The sequence below is a fragment of the Drosophila persimilis genome, unplaced genomic scaffold (assembly GCF_003286085.1).
Source record: "Drosophila persimilis strain 14011-0111.01,24,50 unplaced genomic scaffold, DperRS2 tig00000652-arrow-arrow-pilon, whole genome shotgun sequence".
In the NCBI taxonomy this organism is placed as follows: Eukaryota; Metazoa; Arthropoda; class Insecta; order Diptera; family Drosophilidae; genus Drosophila; species Drosophila persimilis.
Genome location: NW_020825329.1, coordinates 1,082,653 through 1,105,583, shown reverse-complemented (window position 1 = coordinate 1,105,583; position 22,931 = coordinate 1,082,653). Strand labels below are relative to the sequence as shown.

Sequence of the window (22,931 nt, the reverse complement as noted above, 5' to 3'; positions counted from 1 at the left end):
AGTATATATCAAAACATCGCCCCGCCCACTTCCGCCCCCACAAAGGACGAAAATCTGTGGCATTCACAATTTTAAGGATACGAGAAAGCCAAAAACGCAGAACCGTAGAAAATGACTATATCTTTTAGACTGCAGAATCTGGATCAGATCGGATCATTTTGATATCCAAAAGGAATAAATCATTTTGCAGTGCAATACGCAGCGCCCGACGACTGACTGATTTTCTGTCTTTACCTCACGCACTTTTTATCTTAGCGGCGTCTGCCGGGGGAGAGCCATACCGACTAAGTATCGGGTATAAATGTAGAGTAGCGGACGCCGCAGCAACTCACAACGATCCCCCTCGTTTGTTATGTTTTAGATCATTAAGATATATTGTTCAAATATAAAGTTTTCAGCTTTAAACATTGTCAAGTCGGGCTATAACATTTTATTTTACTATTTCTTACTAAAATAAATATTTTTTGACCCTGTGACCTTAGATTCCGACAAATTTTTTTTTCGTCCGAGTATGTACATATGTATATGTTTCGTCATATGTATATGTATACATTAATAACGTACGAGCATTTGAATCTTCGTAAAATGTGGCTCGGTGGTATGGGTACATGAGGCAAGAGAACACGTGATATGTAAATGATCTCTTCGAGGGATGGATGGAAAGTATTTGGCAAATCAGTGTCCAACCATCAACCCTTCCACAATATAGAATTTTGGCTTTCGGCTCCGTGACCTATCTGCCTGCCTAAATGATTGCTTTTTTGTCCTCAGCGGCTGTCCAACAGTCCCTCCTGATGTCCCTTTCGCTGCTCGCTGTCCGCTTTACGCATAAATTAATGAACAACAACGACCCTGCCCTGCCCTGTGTGCCGACGACGCTGATCACAGGTCCCGGTCCTGGTCCCGTTATCCACTGGAGCTGTATTTGCGCCGACCCAACACCATCTGGCTCTTGGTGAAATGTGAACGGCTCATCCATCCATCCTGAGCTGCACAATAATGGTTTGGGGCTGACCCCTTTAGGGGTTGCTGCTGATGCATCTAGTTGCCTGCGCAACTGTCTGCGCCTGCCTGACCCATGACAGATACGTATGTATACATATGTATGTGTGTATTGTAAATGTATTTTTTTTATCAAAATCTCAGTCGCTTTATTATTATTTACCGCTAGCCGTTGTCCTGCATCTGTCCTGGGTTCCGAGTAGGTAAAGCTTGCGCACCAATATAGAGGGTATGTTTGTGTGATGCGATTTTGGCAGACTTCTCATTAAAATAACAACTATAGGTTTGCCGTAGCCTAGGCAATGCTATAGTTGTTATTTTACTCCTCTTCAAAGAGATATAACATAGGTACGATGTGGAATAACCATGAATGGGGTTTATTCGAGAGATGGAGACGGGCCTTTTCTTTTCTTGTTTTTTTTTTTGCCTGCCCTGCCCCAAAAGGATGTCGCGGGAGCAGATGTGCACTTGCAGATACATAAATGCATATTTACGAGTCTGCTATACCCTCCCCCCATTCCATTCGCATCTGGGCTGTTGCTAAATTTATGTATTTCTTTTGTGTGTGCTTGTTTTCGCAATCGCTCAATGGTGGGTCAGTGGCACACCATCTGCTTCTGACCGCAAATCGTGATCGCGACTGCCCGAGGCAACGGCAACGGCCACCGATCCGATGCCGCTACTCCACTTAGTTTCCCTTTAGTTGTAAATTGTAGTTTCAGTATGCCAAGTGTTTTCTCATTATCGTGCCAAGGCTGTCAGGAAGAGCAGAGGCAGAAGAAGAGGCAGAGGTAGTCCAGTTTCCCCATAATAACATGAAAGGGAAGGGGCAGCAACACCAAACAAAAGAATGCATGTGTTTATTCTACAATATAAATGAAGTGTGTTGTGTTGAGTGTAATAACGATGCATTAAATCAGAAAAAAAGACACTGAAAACCCTACTTTAGAAAAATTAATGATTAAAATAGCTCTCGATATGTACATAAGTCATCTTGCTTGCATTATTATTATTACATTGGCGCATCACATGCACGTAAGTATGCAGTTCTATAAAGGTATCTATTTGACATTTTGCCAATTTCAAATCCAGACGTATTCGACACATACTATTAAAGGAGGTATATATACTTGTGTATATTGACACTAACAATTCTAACAGAACAGAGCAATTGTATGTGCCTTATTATATAAATAATTATATTTGCACATATTTACAATATATATACTTTCGCATGTATCGTTTTATATAAGTTAAACACGACCAGACCAGACCAGATGTATGCAGATACATAGATATATGGCTGCATAAATGCATGTATTAGTTAAGCAGGAACGACCGCGACTATGTACAATTTACGTATGTGATGTGGGTATATATATATATATATATATATATACATGGCATGTACATAATTGTAATTCTGCTAAACCGATGATTGTGGTGTGTGTGAGTTCGTGAAGTTGAGCCTAAATGAAATCAAATATTCGCAGGAAATGTACAATGGAGCGGCAGATACGAGTATGGCAGGTGGTCCAGCAGCCCAGACGAGAAACTTCCACATAATTATGACCACTCAGTCATCAGTCGCGTCATTAGTGTCTACATACATATGTATATGTACATACTTGGGCGTTTTGCCGCAAAGGTGGGTGCGGGTGAATCCGAATGGATCTTAGTAAATGCTTATAAAATTCCTATATTCTACGATGTGAATCCAGACCAGACTATCTCCAAGTATACTTAAAACGTAATATATAAAAATTAAAATTGTACCATATGAAGAAGAGAAGCGGACATACATAATTCGCCAACCGTTTCGCAAAAACGCATATGTACATATATAAGCTGTTAGAAATTAATAAATACATACATATGTATGAATATATGTACATGCTCCTCGCACGAATAAGTGAACTTTCAGAGCTACATTTTCTCATTGTTCATTTAGCAATTATTTATTCCCTATAAATTGTATTTGCAATTGACGCAACGCGGCCGTGAGGGTAATATGAAGAGCGGTTTGGAACGGAATGTACGAGTAGTGATGTAGGGTGAAAGTGCGTCGCTGCTTTTCTCTCATCCAGCTTTATTCTGAAATAAATGCACATACGATACGATACGTAGTGCACATGTGTACATGATATTATTCGATAAGATATTCGCTGCTTCTGGCTTCTTTTAAAAAATGTATAGTACGTATTTCGACTGGAAGTTGCACGCAATCCGCCTACGAGCTATTTTTAGTTGAACATTTTATTAGAAAGAATGACTGGATTAAAATTGCAAGGCTATGGATTTAATGTACATAAGAAATTATTTATGTACCCTTACAGTTCAACGACCAGTAAAGTTAAAGTTAATTTATTCAACTTTATCATTCTTTAAAGCTTTTGGGTTCATGGGGACTTTCTAGGAAATTAAATGAGTTTGGAATAATAATTAATTCGAAAATACAGATCTTCTCACACATCTTAATTTAAGATTTTAAAATATTTTTTCTCCAATCCACACATGACCGATCAGCAATTATTCTTACACTATAAAATATTGTATATCAAATTTTTCTTATGTATGAAATACTGTTGCAAAGTAAAGTGTGTCGCTTCTGTATAAAAAGGCTTCGAATCAAAAACAACCTGGGCGACTGTCGGCTCAAACTGATTTGCGATACTCTCACATTCCTCTAACCATATTCTGCCCAGGAGCTGCTTTTGAATTACATACTCATACTCGAACTGAAACTCCTACTCGTTCTTGCACTCGTACTTTTGGGGCGCATAGATCTGCTAATGTACTTAGTGGTATGTACTTAAATACAAATTTACATATACATATGTATGCAGGTTCACGTAAATAATTCTGGATTTCCATTCTAAGGGGGCAGCGCCTATTCGAATTAATATAAATTAATAAATGCACATTTTATGCAGATGTGGATGTGGATTTTTTATGTTGATGCCCCTTTCTTCATTTCACAGTGCATACATACATACATATATAGAAATATTGATTATATAGCGTACGTAAGCTCCAGCATCGACTAAAGCATTGCCATAACACCCATGATTAATTTTTTTGTATGGCCAACTGTTTATATAGCACATAAGAAAATGTATTTCTTTGGTTAGGCTCCGCCTGCATGCTCTTCTTTGCATTTGAAACGCGACCTTGATAGCATAAGTTACTTTGAAAGAGTTAAGACATTAGTTCTGCTGTTCTGTTCGTAACATAGCTTAGGTCCATACGTTTAAGGAAAATCGATATAGTTCGACATGTTCTGGACACTCCATGGACGAAAATCAATGAAATGGCAGCAGTGGCAGCGTTGAACTCCATTATGTCTCTCGTGTGTGTGTCTATTTTGTGTACATACTTAGTATATCTATATGCACATGCTTATGTACATGCATCTAAGGGTTCGGATATGCTTATCGGATGTACATACATATAAATATATAGCAGAATGCATACATAAATGCATAAACATTTATGTGCATGCTACAGCGCCATGACGACGACCGGAAATGCATCCAGAGCGTATACACACACGCACACACACGCAAAAAGTGCAACACATAAACATGAGCCAGACAGAAAGAGTCAACAAAAGTGTGAGTCTGTGTGCGAGAGCGTGTGTGTGTGTGTGTGTGTGTGTGTGTGAGGGAGAGCGAGAGAGAGGCCTTGAAGTAGACATTAAATCGTGCACAAATTTGCATGCCATCGACCAGGACCAGAACCTGGACCTGACTGTGGGTGCAACATAGCAGAACAGAAGGCACTGCTGCAAAGGGGTGGGGCTCAGGAGGGTGGGCAGCGCGGGTCTACGTGGTGGTTGTTGCATTGGTCATTCCTGTTGCCGTCATATAAGGGATGTTACTGCAGAAAGTGCAGCGGGAGAGCTGAATGCAACCAAAAATTGCACTTGAGCCGCACTTTACCCGAGTGTGGGCGTGGGCGGTATAGGGGATGATGCAACGAAAATGCATGCGAAACGTGGTACGGGGCAGACGAATTGCGTACTATACATACAAGCACACACATGAGCCAACATGGCAAAGCAGGAGAAGTCTGTGCCTCGACAGCGACACCGACTGCGACGACGACTGCAGCTGGCATTGCAACTTGCAACTGCAACTGCATTTTGACGAGAGCGCCGGCGCTGGCATAGCATTCGCGATGGGTCCCAGGTCCAGTGAAAGGATCTGTATCCACATCCGCCGTTGCTGCTCCTGCTGCTGCTGCAGTCGCTTTTTGTTTATCGTACACAATTTTTATCTCATAATAAGCAAACCGCTGCTCCCCCCTGCCCTCTCCTAACCATCAATGCATCGTCGACGTTGCGCTGGGGCTGCGGCGATGATGGCAGATTTTTATTCTCAATTATTTTGGACGACGGCGCATTCACAAACGCAATATTCCATGGAGTAGAACAGCCGACTGCGGATCGTCCAGACCTCGCGGAGCATTTTTATTTCTCAAATGTGCATAACTTAGCTTTTAAACTTATATAAATACAATATGTGGATTGTGAAAAAAAAACTCGTATTAGAATAAAAAGAGTCGACCAACCATTTAAGTTCAAATTAATTGAATTTGTCGGGAATCGTTTATAAACCCTACCCTGATTTTCTTATCATATAAATGTTGACCTTTTTTCCATTTGATTTCAGATCATCATAATTTTAACAAAAACAATAGACCAAATACGTTTTTAAAACTAATACCTATAGCCACCATAGAAGTCAACGCTAACTTAACTCAAACCACCATTCAGTTTTAAAAGCAATAGAACGGATGCAGTTATACTCTTCTGATTTTTTTAGCAATACTCATTACAACAAAAGGGATTAACAACAACATCAACTCTAGACCTGATCAATTAAAACAACAACAACAAAAAAGCAAGCATATAATACTTCAAACTTAAACTTCAACTCAAACATTCAAAAAACAATAAATAAACAAGAACCAGAATCAGATCGAACCGTTTAAAATCTAACAAAAATTTGAACATTCGGCAATCAAAACAACAGAAAAAAACAAAAAAAAAGAATAATTAACAACCAAAAAGTTGCGAAATTGAAATCAAAAGTACAAAACTATATAATGAAGGATGAATAGAGTTTAAAAAAAATTAAAAAATAAAATAAAAAAAAAAATACACGTGAAAAGGAATCTTGAAGAATCATAAATTGAACTCTTTTCCAGCCTCACCTCACCAAGGATAACAGATTAAGAGATTTTTGAACAGGAGATGGGATGGGATGATAAGAGACTAGACTATTTACCAGGCCTAGTAAATAGATATAGAGAATTCGACTTGACTTGTAGATAAATCTTTAAAGTTGTATTATTACCAGGTATTGTAGAAGTAACTAACTATAGACTTGAAGTATATAGGGCTTGAACACATACCCTGAAAGAACCTATTAGACGGTACACTATCCAAAGCAACAAAATACGTTTTTTGAATGCCTACTCAAGACACACTGACACCGGAACAGACAGTTTGCAATATCACTTACCCTATAGCTAGCGTTTTCCACAAAAGCTAGACACAACCAACAACCATACCCACATAGACACCCACATATGTACATGTGTCCTCACTTTCTGTAAATAGAATTTGAATTTGAAAGAAAACCCATTAACATAAACCTTAGTATAAAACAAGATTACAGAAAAGTTTTTATAATATCTGGAGAGAGATTGATACATAAACTAATAATGAATGATGATTATACATACATAACGCAGTAGGAATCAACACTCACTAATCGATAGGAACTAAAACACAGACACGCCAACTACTTTCAGCACATAACCATAACATAACCCTTAAGTAACCCTTACCATATGTGTAGTATTAGTTACTTTCGTAAATCGAAGAAGACATCATTTATGGTACATAGTATATTACGAGTATAACATAACCCATTAATCGGCTGAATCGAATTGTTAGCTCTGTTTTAATTTAAAAAATATTCAGAGTGAACTTGAGGGCGGCGAGGGCAAGCTAGACAAGCCTAGAGTTTTGTATTATACTTAATTATATTTTTTATACCAACATATGCCTGAGGAGAGGAGAAAAGAAATATATATTTAAAAATTTGGGTGATATTTTTGGGCATACGAACAAAAAATAAGCAAAGTTATCGGGCAAGGCAACAAATTGTGATGTAAAATTTACGAAAAATCTAAAAAAACCAAAACTATCCAAGTCTAAACTAAATTGGAGCGAGCAATCAACGAGTTTGAACAAAAAACGGTCACTAGTAAACTACCATTACGAAGTTACGATATCGCGAAACCGCAACGTGTGCCTTATTCCGGCCTTATGTTCAAATAACTTTCAATAATGCATAACTAAATAAACCACATACATATACGGAAAAAAAAACTAAATTTAAGAATCAAGCGAAAATAGCTACACCAAGGGATACTATTTGAGTATCATCCGAATTATAGTCTCATTATATCTAATGGCTGGCGCTATAGCCATTTTGAAAAGGAACTGTAATGCATCAGGAATGTGAGTAGAACATGTAAGTTTTTGAATGAAAATCCAATATATGTATTTAGTAATTAAGAGCTAACAGTACTCGCCTTAAATGCTCGTAACGACTAGATTTGCTCTGTTCTTTTGGAGAAATTGTTTGAGAAGTATAAGTCAATGGTTTTCCCGGCTGATATCTTTGTAAGTCACATCGATCTATCTTTTGCAATGCAAGCCCTGATGGAGCCAAATACCAAGCACCCACGGCTTTGCTGCTTCCTTGCTGGCAGACTGACTTGCTTGTCTGCCCAACTAAGAGCAAGTTAAGAGAGCCTGGATGCCTGAAAACTTCTAAGCGCAGATGTGATGTTGGTGTTAGTGGACACGAAGACGAGGCGAAGATATTTTGCCGAAGATGTTAACGTTGAGGTCAAAAACGAAGACGTTTGGCTTACTTTGCATCGCCAACGAACTCTACTTCAGGCCGGGCCGACTCACGCTTTTGTGTACAAGTACAAGTTCTATTTCTAAGCGAGATGTGTCTGAACTGAACCCCAAGCAACAGCATATTTATACTTCGCCGAGGCGGCGACAAAATTAGTTTTTCAATGACTCGCGTGCCGCCAGGTTATCGGTAGTGTAGTTAACTGGGAACAACTTTATAGACGTGTCGGTGTCCGTTTCGTTTCTAATGACCGTAACCGTGGCCGTGCATACAAAAGTATACGAGTATATGTACATATGTATATTGGCTTTTAGATTGAAAAATAGCCGGTCCGTTCCCAGTTGCTGGAGTATGAGTATGTAATGGATCATCAAAGTTTAACAGTTGATTCTATTAAATCCAAGTGAAGTGCTCTTTTACCACAACATGATCAAATAATAAAAAAAGACGAAATATTTGCTTTCAAATAGAGTTTCAAAAAAGGCGATCTTCCTTTTTCACCAAGTGCCTCAAAGTGGGACTACTATATTCATATGTATATGTATAACACGCTTTTCAGCTGAAGCTACGAGTACATATGTACATAACATTCGATTATGTATTAGTTATAGCTCCACCAATTATTGCTTCTTCTTTTACCAATTTTGTAGCCTATGACACGTAAATGAGACTAGACAAACCGACAAACAGATGAGCTGTATGGATGAGCAGATGAGCTGGATAATAAATTCACTAAAAAACTAACCAAATTGAAAAGTTCTATCGTACATATTCGAAAATACGGGAATAAATTCAAATTGCGAGACCAAAATAAAGTGTTAACTTTTTGTTCTTTATTTTTGTACGAATTCAAAAATGTTTTGATGCATATACATATGTACATATGTACATATTTGTATGTCCGATTCTCGTACATATGCAAAGTTCCTTGGACGTCATAAAAGAAAAATTGGTTATGTATACTTTTGTAATGTCCCATCTAATGCCCATTACCCGACATCTTCTTTTGGTATGTACTATCTACCGTCGCAATACTGTTTTGTTTTGCAAACAGGACTTCAAAGCAAATTCGCTCTATCAGGGATACTTCAATACGAATCCCAGCTTTGGTACGCCTGTTGAATTCAAAAACCCGTTCAGAAGATTTAGTATAACAATAATATTTCAGAGCTCTTATTCACAAAATTGTCATATTTTTTTAATTTATATAAATTAGAATGAATAATGTGCATTTTTGGATATGAAGCAATGGCAGACTGTTGAAATAGGCTTAAAACTTCACTTCTTTCTCACTTTATACCTATTATTCGGGACTTAGTGTAAAAGTGGAATAAATTTTATATGACGCAAAATTAAGCTCCATAGCGTTGCATTGCCTTAATCTTAGTTTCTATTGCCTGTCCTTTGCTTTTATTTTGAGTTTACTTTAATACGTTCGATTCAAAATAAGCCTACATACTTGTTTATAAATATTGCATAGTTTCGGATACATGTATTTGATTTTCTTTATAGGCAGTGATATTATATGAAATCGAGATGCTGTGGGCAACCGCAAACGAATCGCACTGGACTGACCAGTTCTAATCTTGGGAGTCCCAATCAAAGATCGGTCGGCAAAAAGATATTGATACAGAAAACAAGTATACAAATCTCCTGACCACCATCATCCTGATGTTCAAAATGGACGCCGCAGACTTCTGGCAGCAGGCCCGCGCACCATTCGGACTTCACTCGGCGCTTCATCAACACACTCCTCCGAACCAACAACAGCAGCAGCACCACCACCATCAGCATCAACATCATCATCAACAGCACCACCAGTCCCACCATCCAACAATATCGCAACAGCATGATCACCAGTTAACCCCCAGTGCCAATTCAGATGGCACGGCTGCCAGCAACAACAGCAATAGCAACAACCCGTCACTAAACACTAAAATCGAATCTAGCGGGCCTCAGCAACATCACCACCTTCTGCAACACCAGCACCATGAGCAGCCCTTTGGCCCCGATTCCTTCAGGGGTCAGCTCTCGGCGCCAGCCCCGCAGCTAAGTAATCATCACCTGCTGTTCAACGCCGCGGCTGCCGCTGCCGCCGCAGCTCACCTCAAGTCTACAGCCCTACAGAATAATATTTCGCCCCCGTCAGATCAGTCCAATATGCTCCGAAACTATGGCCATAATCCGTTAAATCCCGTCATCAAGCCTAAACAAGAGCTTGACCAACAGCCGCCGCGTCTTGATGAAAACCGCCAACAGCAAACGGAGCAGGCATACACTGGTGACTTTTACGACGCGGGTGACGCCCCAGGCTCCGGCACGGATGCCTCTGCAAGTGTTACCTGTACTAGTAGCGTCGGCGCTGATCAATTGCAATCCAATCAACAAACACAACAGCAGACTTCAGGAGGTCTTCAGCAACCGCAGCCACAACCCCACCGGCAGACACAGAGTCCAGGGCCTGGAACGGTAATGCTCAACAAACCGTTATCACAAGGTCAGCAGTCGCCGCAGCACTCAATAACGCCATCTGGTGGCAGCTCTACTCCTGAAATTAAATTCAACAACGACAAGATGGCCAACGAGATACAGGTAATACCTATAAAAATAATATTTGCATTTAAAATAAAGATCAAGAGCGTAGAGGCGCATAGCTTTTGCGATGTACATCCCATTTAGGAAAGTCAGTAATCCCGCCTAACCTTTTTCCGCATAGATCTGTCCTATTTTAAGCAGCTTCAGCAGAAAAATATATAAAACATCGCCTATCCGGAATTGTATCCTATTTTAGAATTGATTTAATATTTTTCAAATTTCAACACTGTCGAATCGGATTTAATAATTTAATATTGGACTTCACCCACAAAATTTTTAAGTTCCCAGGGTCGAATGATGAAGTTGAGCCTGCTTTTAGCCAAGTCAGTTCGGATTACGTATGTAAGGTGCATGCTGCAATACTGTACGTAGCGTTATATATAATATATATATACATGTCATATGAAAAGAAAGAAAGATACTGAGGATGACTAAATATGAGCTATGTATGTCCTGTCTTGAAGAGTAGCACTTCTACTGATGTACGTACAAATGTACCATGAGTGGAGTGTGTATGAGTATATGTATGTATATACCTACTACGTGGACCAGTAGATTTCCTTATTGATGTCCTTGAAAGTTATTTTTCTTTTTTACTCTTACTTGAAAGTTTCAAAGTGAACGGCTTTGACCACCGATATATTGACGCATTCGTAGGGATGCGATGTGCGTTTTTGTATTGCACGACTACGAGCACGTACGAGTACTTTCCAGTGTCCAAAGAGCTCCTGATCCGAGCGTTCTCTTTTTCAAGGTCTAAGGTCTAACCTGACGTTCGAAACATTAAGAGAAACTCTCAAAATATCCCAACAGCAAACAATGGTTAGATATTATATTACCTTCTTACCCCTTTTTGGGAGGGAAATTAAAAAGCTCTCCTCTCTCGGTTGAACCCTGAACCGAAGGGGAAAATGTTCGTGGCGTTCTTGGCGTTTAAATGATATTAACAGCCCGTTTCTTGCACCGCTTGAGACTTGTTCCATTTCTGGGCATCTGTACAAGTAGACCAGACCAGACCAAACCCCTCTCTATGTAATATTTCGACTAGTCTGGGTAAAGGGGATGGAAATTGGAAAAGGGGTTGAGCAGGGAAGGGAAGGAGTGATATAGTAGGAACGAGAGCAAAAGAGAGAGATAGATAGTGAGAAAAAGAGCAAAAGAAAAAGGGAAAGGGAGAGAGAGCGAGAATATGTATATTCTTATCGTTTGCTTAGTTTTTTGCGCTGTGCTTTTTCTTGAAGTAACCCCATTCGTGAGTGTTCGTTTGCGTTCTATGAACATTCGCAATTTCTCCTCCTTTATCTGCGTGAGTGTGTGTGTGAATCCCTAACTGCTTTCAGTTATAACTTATGATGAGGGGTTGGAATGGGAATGGGGCGCAGTTTAGTATTATACTACACACACACACTGCCCGTTTCGTTGTTCCTACGCCAGACGCTTCGTTTTTTTTTCGTTGGCTTTTCTTGCCTTGTCTTTTCCCCATTCTATGCGTTCAGAAAGAGAGAGCGACAGAGTTTATTCTCATTCTTGGGGAGCTTTTTTTGGGTCCGGTCTGTCTTTTTTTCATTATAACTTTACTCGCGCAGCGCATATTTTCTTCAAGAAAACAATAATAGCGTAGAGCACTAGTTGTATAGGAACAGAGAAAGAGACGCAGAATTAGGAGCTGACGTCGACGACAGCGTCGACGGCGCGATACTATAAGAAGAAGACACTGGTATGGGCACAGTGTCCCGTTTGTGGATGATAAGCGCAGCGTCTCTACACCGCCAAGGACTACACTACCGACTACCGGCAGAAGTTCAAAGGACATCGGACCGTAAGGTTGTGTGACTCCGCGTTTCTAACTTCAATAAATCCGTTCGCCAAAGTTGTTGTGGTCGCGATAAACTGTAAATTTGATTGACAACAACGCTATGAACTACAAAATAAAAATACCGACCCCGAAAAATTAAAACAATAAAGTGGCGACAAGTACAACAGAAGTTCTGACTTGACTTTAATAGTCTTTCAGTGCATTGATTCATATGCATATGAGTGAATATTGTTGTGCTGGATGGATTTGCCTTCGGATGTTTAATTCATAGCACCAATCTTATCCAGTCCAGTGCAGTCTACGTCTACCTAACCTTACCAGATTCCATTGTGTAGATAACCAAGCCAGTTAAGCCAAACCCACACCAATCCGACAACTAACATAGAAAAACGTGCGCGATTCAAAAATCAAACAAAAACCAACAAAATTAAGAATTAACAGAGAGCTGTGTTGTATTCGTTCCGTTTTGTTTCGTTTTACGATCGGCTGTCTAGATCGGTCTGATAGTTTACACAATGACACTTGACTATGAAGAGGAGCACGATGTAATTTTTAATTTTCAATTGAAACCTAACTTTTCAAAATTGTACATAAAACCTACACGATTTCTTTTCGTTGGCGATTGGAAGTTTTATTTATTTAGCTTTTAAAGCTTTATATTATTTAGTTTAAGCTACCTTTCATAGACAATAGGTTTTTTAATTTTACTTAATTTTACAAATTTAATTAGAAATGCCATTCTCAAATGCTCAGCTTGCCAATTCGGAGAAAGATATGTTTATTTAAATATATATATATTATATATAAATATATATTGTTTATCCCATTATTGGCATGCAGATACATATGTACATATGTATGTGTATAAATAAATCCGAGTCCGAGTCTCATACTTTTGAAAACGTATTTTATTTATTTTTTGTCCTTTATCAAATTAAAACGAAAAGATAAACATTTCCTTACATGAACATATGTGTGTACTTATTTATGTACATAAACCAATATACATATGTACATACTATTTACATTTATTTATAGTTTTTTTTAACTTTTTATACCGTTGCAGCTTCAGCTATCCCGGTCGAGTAGCGCAGCCGCGATCAGTGAACGCACCCTTGAAGAATGTTGGTCAACCCTGCAACGAGTGAGTTGGCATCTGTTCCGTTGTGTATAGTACTCTTCCTCGTCAAAGACACGAACACACAGCAATTGTACCACCACAACACCAACAAAACACTTTTCAGATTAGAACACATTCTGGCACATACACACACACATTAACATTAGCAAAACTTAGCTCGAAGTAAGAATCGCTGATCTGGACCATTTAGAAGAAGTACTCGTACTAGTACCGTTTTTCTAATTCTGATATGCTTCAATAATGAACAATGAACATATTAATGTAATGTAATCTTACATTAACGTGAGAGATATATTCCTAAGTTTTTTATGATTATTAGTTTATATTCTAGCCTAAGTTTTACCCGTCTCTATAAAAACTGGCCACAAAACAGTAGCCGCTTATACTTAAATTTGTAGCAATAAACTTTTTATTTCTTGACAATATTGCAATGTTTTACTTTATTTTACATCCAATTGGTTTCATTTTAATTTCTTATTGTACTTTGATGATATAGGCGCCGCTCACATTGTCCCATCGTTTGTTGACTGATTTATTGGATTACTAACCTTACTGAAGTGAACAGTAATTCTGTTGCTGTATGAGCTCTGTAGATATTCACTTAGGATGGTTGGCGATCATTTCTATTTTTCGGATAAGTCACTTGTCAAGGAAACTTAGCGTCCCAACTCAAATATTCCCATTTTAATCGAATACAAAATCAAAGAAAAGAATTTAATTTTTTATTTCTATATTATATTTCCCCTTGCTTATAAAGAGTAATGTTAAAAAAAATAGAGAGGAAAAAAGGGCTGTAGATTGGTACATTACATATTGTATAAACATATTTATGTACATACATATTTATATGTTGTGTACGTATTTATGTTCATATCCAAATCAATAGATGATGAACTCTACATCTTCTTGTTCGGCGAAAATAATTTGAATAAATGTGAATGAAAAATTGTATTTCACAAAATAGTAAAAAGAACTAAGAAATGTAGCTACATAAATAGTTTTAGAACAATTTTTGTACTGAACTTGTTAGAGGTTTATGAAAGAAAAGTTTCTAGAGGAATATTTTTCCGTTCGAAGACGCATATGGCTTTAGCAAGAATCTCCTGAATACAAATTTACCACATGTTACATTATTTACGTGACCTTGAGATACTGTGATATTTCAAAGCTGTGAATGGAAAATCGGTACATTTTCAAGGGTGTCAGTTAGCTATTTATATGAATAAATGCATGTTACCCATCTACATATATAGTTAAGGCAAAAGGCCTTCATTTTGTAACGTCCCCAAATACCGAATCAATTTATTTTATTATAGAACTGCTACGCATATGTACATACTGCCCCGACACAACACCGATATAATCACCCCACACATTTTTTGCAACCATTTTATTCCATACACCTTAGGCCACAGGCCTCACAGTGGTTACCGCCTCCTGCTACCCCTAAGCTATAGGGAATGATGGTATAGGCTTGTAAATGCATGCATACTACCCCTGATAGTAGGTCCATCCCTTTAGATTGGGGTCGAAGACTTGAATTTATAAAAAAATGTGGACATTAAAAACGAATTCGAAATTCGGAAAGGACTTCACATTTAAGGAATGAAAGTAGATAATTGTTTTTAAAAGTATAAACTTAGCCTTACCAGACGTATCCACTTACATATGTACAAGCATACATATTTACATACTAGTATACTAGTACACTCGACTCATTCTCTTTGTCGGGAGAGAGAAAAAAACCTTCCAGCAAGCTCTTATACTCGCAGTCAGTTAAGTTATTGAAAGATTTTTTGTTAGTTTTTTTAACTTTCACAGCCTGAGTATGTCTGTACATACATATGTACTTGCTCCATCACCTCGAATACAGGTTCGTTTTCGTGAGAATTTTTTGTGTATATTCACATAAATTGTGTGTATGTACATACATATATACACAATCTATTCGCTATTTTCCTTTATTCTCATCTTCTGGCTCGCGTCCATCTCATACTCATACTATTCCACGCGCACACAGAGGCCGAGGACCCACACAGAAACGCCCCGCCATGCCGTGCTGGACCTGTTCTTCTATCGCACTCGCCGTTTATTATCGCAAGCAATCTCATTTGCCGGCGATTCGCAAACTGCTGTTGGCTGGTTCTGGACACAGCAGAGTCCTGTAGAGTTCGTTCGCCATTTTTATGCGATTCAAAGACGAACGAAGCGAAGGGGCAAAGACGCCTGTAGTTGTGTCCGCCTCTATCTGTTCCTGTGCATGTACGACTACTCACCAGAGCCAAATGAATAAAAAGTGCAGTCTGTCTCGGCCAAAAACGAGTGGTTGTGGCGAAACGACGGAGGTTGTTACCGCCGTTACCAGTGAAAACAAAACATCGGCCACTTGGCCAACCAACCAGAGAACGCCGTATGAAAGCAGCCTCGCCTCGTCCTCGCTCTTGCACTTCTCCTACTTACCTTACCTCTCTGGAGAACAAGGGCCGCTATCGGTATCGGACTCAGTATCGTTCTCCGCTTGGTCTTGAAAAGGGGGGAAGGGGAAGCCAACACAATAGTCTGTGCTCTATATGTACGAATATTAGTCCCAGCTACCATTATCCTGATCGATTACTAATGATCTAATGTATGTGTGTTCATAATTTTTGTATACTTTTTTTTGGGCACTTGCAGTTTTATTATAGCTTTGCAGATATGGTTCTGGCCAGAGGCGGAGGCAGCATAGCACAAATAACCCGAGACGTCTGTTTCCATTCAAAATAGTCCCCCTTATATGGAATCTATCCGATTGAAGTTTTAAGCAAGCTGTTTATATCGTGAGCTCGGGAAATAAAAAATCTTTATTTTGAAATATAATTCAACTACTTGATAATAAAAACCAAGCTTTATTATTAACTTAAATACTTGATTTGATCCGACATACGAGATAGAGAGCAACTAAATTTTCTGCCCGAAGCTAAAAATTCTTTCTTGTTTTATTTACTTTTGGATTTTTTTGGCCCCAATAAAAATTTGTTAAAAATCAGCAATTATGGCGGCCTCGCAAGGTGAGCAGCACCGATGACCATTGATAGCATTGTTTATTTACCTTTAATAGCTTCAGTTTCTTTTCTGTATTCTCGATTTTGAACAAAAAGGTCAACTTTTGCTGACATGTTTTTAACTTGTATAACATGCAACGATACACATTTTTATAAAAATCGCTTTTTAAAAAAACATATACTGCACGGGCACACAAAATGATAAATTTTACTCGAAATAATCTATAAATGGAACCGGCAGAGACCGCCGCGGAGACAGTTTGCACATGGAGGTAGGGACTAAATGTTGCAATCTAATCTACTCATAACCCATAACCTTGCCTACTCACTGAGATATACAATACAACATACAATACATACTAAATATACTCGTACCTACATACAATGTGCATAAAACAGGAACAAGTTTGAGATCTAATGAATTAAGGGACCTACTCTGCTAAGGCAGGCAGGGGCTGGCTGGGAAGTGAAAAGCCTCCTGGCGTTTATTTTCAACTCACTAGCACTGTTTCAACGTGTTACTTGCATTTTCAGCTTTTTATGCACAAAAGCGCTATGCAGCAAATACAACAACAAATTCCTCGCGTTGGACTGGCGACGCACGGAGTTACCGGCACGCCTAGCTTGGGTGGCAATGCTACACCCGGAACGGACACCAAGCCACATCAGTGCCAACAGTGCATGAAGAGTTTTTCCAGCAATCACCAGCTCGTGCAGCACATTCGTGTCCACACTGGAGAAAAGCCGTACAAATGCTCTTACTGTGATCGTAGATTTAAGCAGCTGTCCCATGTCCAACAGCACACGCGCTTGCACACAGGTAAGTTTGACATATGTATGTATAGTATGTGTGTATGTACATATGTTCAAGTCGTAAAAAAAAGGACAAGTAAGGAATCATCGTAGTGAACACAAAATCGTAAAGCCGTTTTTTTGTTTTCATCTATTGCATTCCATCCCATCCAATCCCATACTTTTTTATATCACAATTTATTCTTTTTCTTATTATGTGCTTATTTTTTGTTGATCTTCTTCATTCTAATTGTAATTACAAAGCTGATGAAAAATGCTTAGTGCTCGTTCTTGATTAATTAAAACCGGCCGCCAGCCCCACTCCGAGCCCCAGACTCATAATTTCATCGGCACTCAGTCGTCTACTGCTACTGCCATGGGTCACTGTCACTGTCTCCCTCTCACCACTCAGCGTTGGCGCTGTCCCTATCTTATGGACTTGCAAGTTCGTACTCGTATTCGTATCCGTGTATCCTGCGTTCGGCAAATATTTTTTAAAGCTGGCAGCACCCATTTCCAAATGCAAATGCAAATGCCAATGACAAAGATAATTAAATAAACTTTGAGTGCTTTTCGAGGCAGCGCCCGCGCCCGTGCCTGAATCCAGCCCGTTTGTGACGGAAGACAGCTGCAAAGAATGAATAGGATAGGTCTATGAATATGAGTTCATGCCAGGTCGCGGCGATACAACAACTGAAATTATTCAACGTCATTAGCTGCATTCAATGTCATTTGATAGACCCAGACCCTGAGCCATTCAAGTTCCACCGTCTTCCGTTCTGTTCGACCAAATTATATCACACCTGATTGCAACTTTACAATTGCCTTCTGTTTTTTTTTTTTTGTATTTTTCGCATCTTTTTTATATTTTGTTTTGTGTAAAAATACTGTAAAAGAAATCAAATACGCTTTAATTATAAACCAGTTTGCGCCCTTCCACGATAACGGCGGCATAGCGACAGAGGCAGGGAACGGAACTCGGCTACGGCTACGGCAACGTCAACCTCTGCTATGATGTCGTATTTTACCTCTTTATAGACGACGGTTGCCGGTTGCCTGCCTGCGCCGCTGTGTTGGTCCTGGGGTAATTAGACAATAGTGTCTCAGGCGGTTTCTTTAAAGTTAAGCAGGCGCAAAGGAAAAACATCATTGCTAACAACCGCGACATATAATGGAAAGCGAGCCATAAAGTGGTGCAAGCTAGTCAACTTTACTGTTACTCCATCGCATATTTAAAGGCGTTTAAAGTGACAGGTCAAATGAAGTGGCGCTAAGGCAGCGACTACGTGCCGCAAGGTGTGAACACTGCTGCAATTTCCAGTCTCTTTGCCGGTGGCTTTACTCTGAGGAGTTTGGGTCTGCTATGTCTGACGGTGTCTCGACGGTGACCGCATCTTCATCTACACGACTGCACTTTGTAACTATTTATTTGTGTTTAATGCCACTGGAAAGCAAAGTGACTCTAAGTAGCTTAAACGTTTTAGACTTCAGGTTCTCCGTCGCCTGTCGTTGTCCCTGTCGCTGACCTCCACTTTTCATTTAATTGCGCGTTCAAATGAAATTAAATTTGCTTTAAATCTAAAATGCGTAATTTCCGGAGAACTGCAACTTTTTAAAAAGCTTCCCAGTTGCACTGACTCGGTTGGGAACCAAAGGGATTTTCCTCACGGTCTAGACGTAAGTTTCGAGAACTTGCTGTTTAATCTCGTTAAAATGAAGTCAATCAGTCAATTACGCGCCTTTAGCTATTTTGGCGACGTCTTCGGGCAGTATCACATTAAGGCCACACATTTTTTTTACCTAAAATATCCTTTTCCTTCTTAGACTGTGCGGGTGGGGGATGTTTGGGGTACACTTTTTGGATTATTTTTAGTAATTATAATTACTCGTGAGTATCTGGATTGTTACTTGAATAATATACATGCATAAATATGTACATATGTACATACATATATACTGGTATGGTTATGATGATTTCCTGACTACTTCTAGTTCTTCTTTAGTTTTACGGGCGTCATCTAGCTTCTGAACGTAAATGTTTGATAAATCTCGTTTCATCGACAGTATTTGCTTTAATAATTCGAGCATTACCAATATTATTATATAGCTAATGTGCCTTTGTAGAATGACGATTTGCATATTTAATGATTCACAAATATATTATTGCGTTTCGACGATTCTTATTCCGGATTGAGGAACAGAGACAGAGACTTTTTTTCTACTATTTAGGAAGGCTTTATTTTCGAAAAAATGTATGTGTTGCTCCAAACAAATCTGAGCACGGACTAACCATTTCCAGTCAATCCGGCATGACATCACAAAAGCCAGCCTACTTAATCTGCTCATTCGTTACCATATAACATTGCAGGAGAACGCCCTTACAAGTGCCACCTGCCCGACTGTGGGCGAGCCTTCATACAGCTCTCCAATCTGCAGCAACATCTCCGAAATCATGACGCCCAAGTGGAGCGAGCCAAGAATCGTCCATTTCACTGTAATATTTGTGGAAAGGGATTCGCCACTGAGTCCAGTCTGCGGACGCACACATCCAAAGTGAGTTCTGATCCAATAATGCAATAGTAAAGATTGACCCAATCACAACTACAACAATAACTACATTTTTCACTCTCATTTACGGTGTCGTCCGTGTGGCATTCTATTACTTTCTACCTTTCGACATCGGCATCGCTATCGATCTCATATGTCCTTTTAATATGCACGTGTCAAACATCATCACAACCAACAAATCAACAAATGCCGCATATTACTGACAGGAGCTACAGCTGCATCTTGGTGTCTTGCAGCAGCATGCGGCACTCATCGGTGGTCCCAATGCAACATCCTGCCCGGTATGCCATAAGCTCTTTCTTGGTACCGAAGCACTCATGGACCATATGAAACACGTCCATGAAGAAAAGAGCCCACCTTCAAGTGGAACAGGTGAGATCAGAGGAGAGTTTTAATAGTTGTAATATAAGTTCCTAAACACCCAATACCCGCAGCTGCAACCCACTTTAGTGAGATCATCAATTGTGCGGGTGGCAACGGAAATGACAATGTATCTGGGGGCGGGCCAATACCAATTGGCTCACAATGTACATCCGAATCCACCTGTGCAAGGATACCTACACATCCCCCAACTGGGAGTGGACCAAACCTCAGCGACAGCTACCTGGGAAAAAGAAGAACTGCCAATCATCCATGTCCAGTCTGTGGCAAGCATTACGTCAACGAAGGATCTCTGCGAAAGCATCTGGCTTGTCACGCCGAGACCTCCCAGCTCCCAAATAGCCTCCGCATGTGGCCCTGTAGTGTGTGCCAGGCTGTTTTCACACATGAAAATGGTATTAAAAAAAATGGTTTCGCGGCATTTTAATCATATTTCAACCTCCCACAGGCCTGCTTACCCATATGGAGTCGATGCGTATGGATCCTAAGCACCAGTTCGCGGCTCAATACGTCTTGGTATGCTACGAATAATAAACAAATTAAAGCCTGAAATTTAAACTACTGATAATTCTGATACTGATTTTTGGGCCACTGCTTCTATGCTTCTATAAAAAATTCCGATCGATTCCCTACACTATTAAGCAAATTTACCTCATCTTAGGAAACCCAGTTTTTAACAGTCGATATTAGGTCCACCCCAAACGTAAGAAACAAAGAAACGGTCTCCTGTATTTATTGACTCGTCCAAATAAAAACAAAATCGGACAACTAGGAGTGTCGATCAAAAAACAAGTCTTTGTGTGGAAATCAATTCTGTTTGCGAAGATACTCCAACCAAACTTTCGAAATTTAATTTAATTTAATTTAACAGCAAATTCAGTCTTGTGGTTCTTTAAAGCCAAGTACAATTAAGTACAATTTTGAAAGGTTTATTCGTAAATTAATAACATATTTCTATATATAACACTTATACTTTAGTCCCGAGCGGCAGCAGAGCAACGAGAGCGAGAGAGCATACTAGCGGCCACTATAGCTGCCGGCAGTGGTGCTGCCAGTGGAATCGGAGTTGGAGAGGCGAGAAATGTGCTACCTATGGGTGTGACCAACTCAGGGGGATCCAACTCAAAGTGCCCGTCACCATCAGCAAACTCGGAATGTTCGTCGAACGGGCGGCTTTCATCGTCATCAACTTCCGATCAAGATCAAGAACATGATCACGATCACGGCCTAAGTGAAACTGAGAACAGTAGCCACAACAATATTAGCAACACCAATAACAACACCCTGTGCGCGAATAACAACAGCTGCAATTCCAGCAAAATGAACGAGCTGCGTCTTCCAAATTCGAGTCAATACAATATGGATACCGGGCTGCACGTTGCCAATCGAATGTCACTAATGGCAGCAGCAGCCGCAGCTGTAGCAGCATCCCGACCACCACAGGATGGGATTGACTGTTCGAATGTTCCCAGTGCGGCCGTCCAAGCTGCTGTGGTTAATCTTGCCGCTGCTATGCGTATGAACAATCCCAACAATGGTTCTACTGCACTTGTAAGCCACTCCGCGCATCCCCATTCCATCCAGCACCAACAGCATGTAAGAGATGGTAACTGAAATAAGAGATTAACGAAGCTGGCATGCCATTGCAGTCATTGCATACGAGTAGTCGAAATGTGAAAATCAAGTATTAAAATCTTAAAATTGTGACTTTCGCTCATCTCTTTTTTCAGTAAGTGTTGCCTGATTTGTTTTATAAATACTAATCGTAATTGTTTTGGCCCAATTCACAGCTCGGCGAACATCCTTTACCCCACCATCAGCACCCTCATAATCTTCAGCAACAGCAGACACCACAGCACCATCAACAGCAGTTGTCACATTTGTTAGGGCACGGGCACTCTCACGGGAACAATTCCCGCCGTTCGCCGAACATAAATGTGCCGAGCTTGCAGATGCAAAACGAGTCATCAGCTAACGCGTCGTCCGTTGCGATGAACATGAACGTTAACATGATGCGTGGCTCCATAGAACCAGACTCAACACTAGGAGGAATGAATCCGATAGAGGCCCTCCATCATCAGCAACAACATCATCACCAGGCGTCAACTTATTCACAGCACGCAGTGGCTCCTAGTACTCAGCAAGCCCATTCACAACACAGTCACCACCATCCAGAAACCGCTCTTCGCATGCACCAGCAGGCCGAAGCAATTCTGCGCTCCCATGAGGTGGCATTTCGTTTGGCTGCCAGTACCGGCGTCAAAAGCGAATCAGAACAGCAACAGTCAATTGGTGGCAATGGCAATGTCAGTGCTAACAGTAACGAACAGCATCGATTCCCGACACATCAGCAAGAGCAACAAGTACCGTCGAGCTCATGAAGCTTGGCGGTGATTGAGCCCAGTAGGATAGGTACAGATAGAAATACAGAATCAAGTACAACGATTTCGTAATTGCGTCGATTGCAGCAGTTAAAATAGAATTAAATATATATATATATATATATATATATATATATATTTATGTGCAAACTTCTATGAATATACTATATACTATAAATGAGGTACATATTTCCATATGTAAATGCGATTACGTTTGTATGTACTTACAACAGTGCCCGTAAGTCAGTGTGCAATATTATATGGATCGTC

General features: G+C 39.8%; 2 protein-coding genes across 4 annotated transcripts; one reads left to right on the top strand and one right to left on the bottom strand.

The window, feature by feature from the left end:
* Positions 1-1,565: 1,565 nt before the first annotated feature.
* On the top strand, positions 1,566-22,747 carry LOC6601996. 2 transcript variants are annotated; one of them, XM_026991021.1, is made up of 11 exons: positions 1,566-1,793; positions 7,227-7,550; positions 9,459-10,538; positions 13,424-13,501; positions 17,074-17,359; positions 19,700-19,884; positions 20,106-20,271; positions 20,334-20,675; positions 20,729-20,796; positions 21,259-21,876; positions 22,071-22,747. In XM_026991021.1, exons 3-11 carry the CDS (start codon positions 9,618-9,620, stop codon positions 22,659-22,661), a joined length of 3,255 nt encoding a protein of 1,084 aa, XP_026846822.1. In that variant the 5' UTR covers positions 1,566-1,793; positions 7,227-7,550; positions 9,459-9,617; the 3' UTR covers positions 22,662-22,747. The 2 variants fall into 2 exon arrangements, with proteins under 2 accessions (XP_026846822.1, XP_002027049.2); XM_002027013.2 differs by lacking the exons at positions 1,566-1,793; positions 7,227-7,550 and adding an exon at positions 8,129-8,301.
* On the bottom strand, positions 17,559-19,691 carry LOC113566242. Of its 2 annotated transcripts, none has more exons than XM_026991022.1 (2): positions 18,360-18,506; positions 17,559-17,959 (listed from the first exon to the last, which is right to left on the bottom strand). In XM_026991022.1, the coding sequence occupies exons 1-2, from the start codon at positions 18,497-18,499 to the stop codon at positions 17,758-17,760; spliced, it is 342 nt and encodes a 113-aa protein (XP_026846823.1). In that variant the 5' UTR covers positions 18,500-18,506; the 3' UTR covers positions 17,559-17,757. The 2 variants fall into 2 exon arrangements, 1 of the variants encoding a protein (XP_026846823.1); XR_003409011.1 differs by lacking the exon at positions 18,360-18,506 and adding an exon at positions 19,622-19,691 and having other exon boundaries at positions 17,938-17,959.
* Positions 22,748-22,931: the final 184 nt, after the last annotated feature.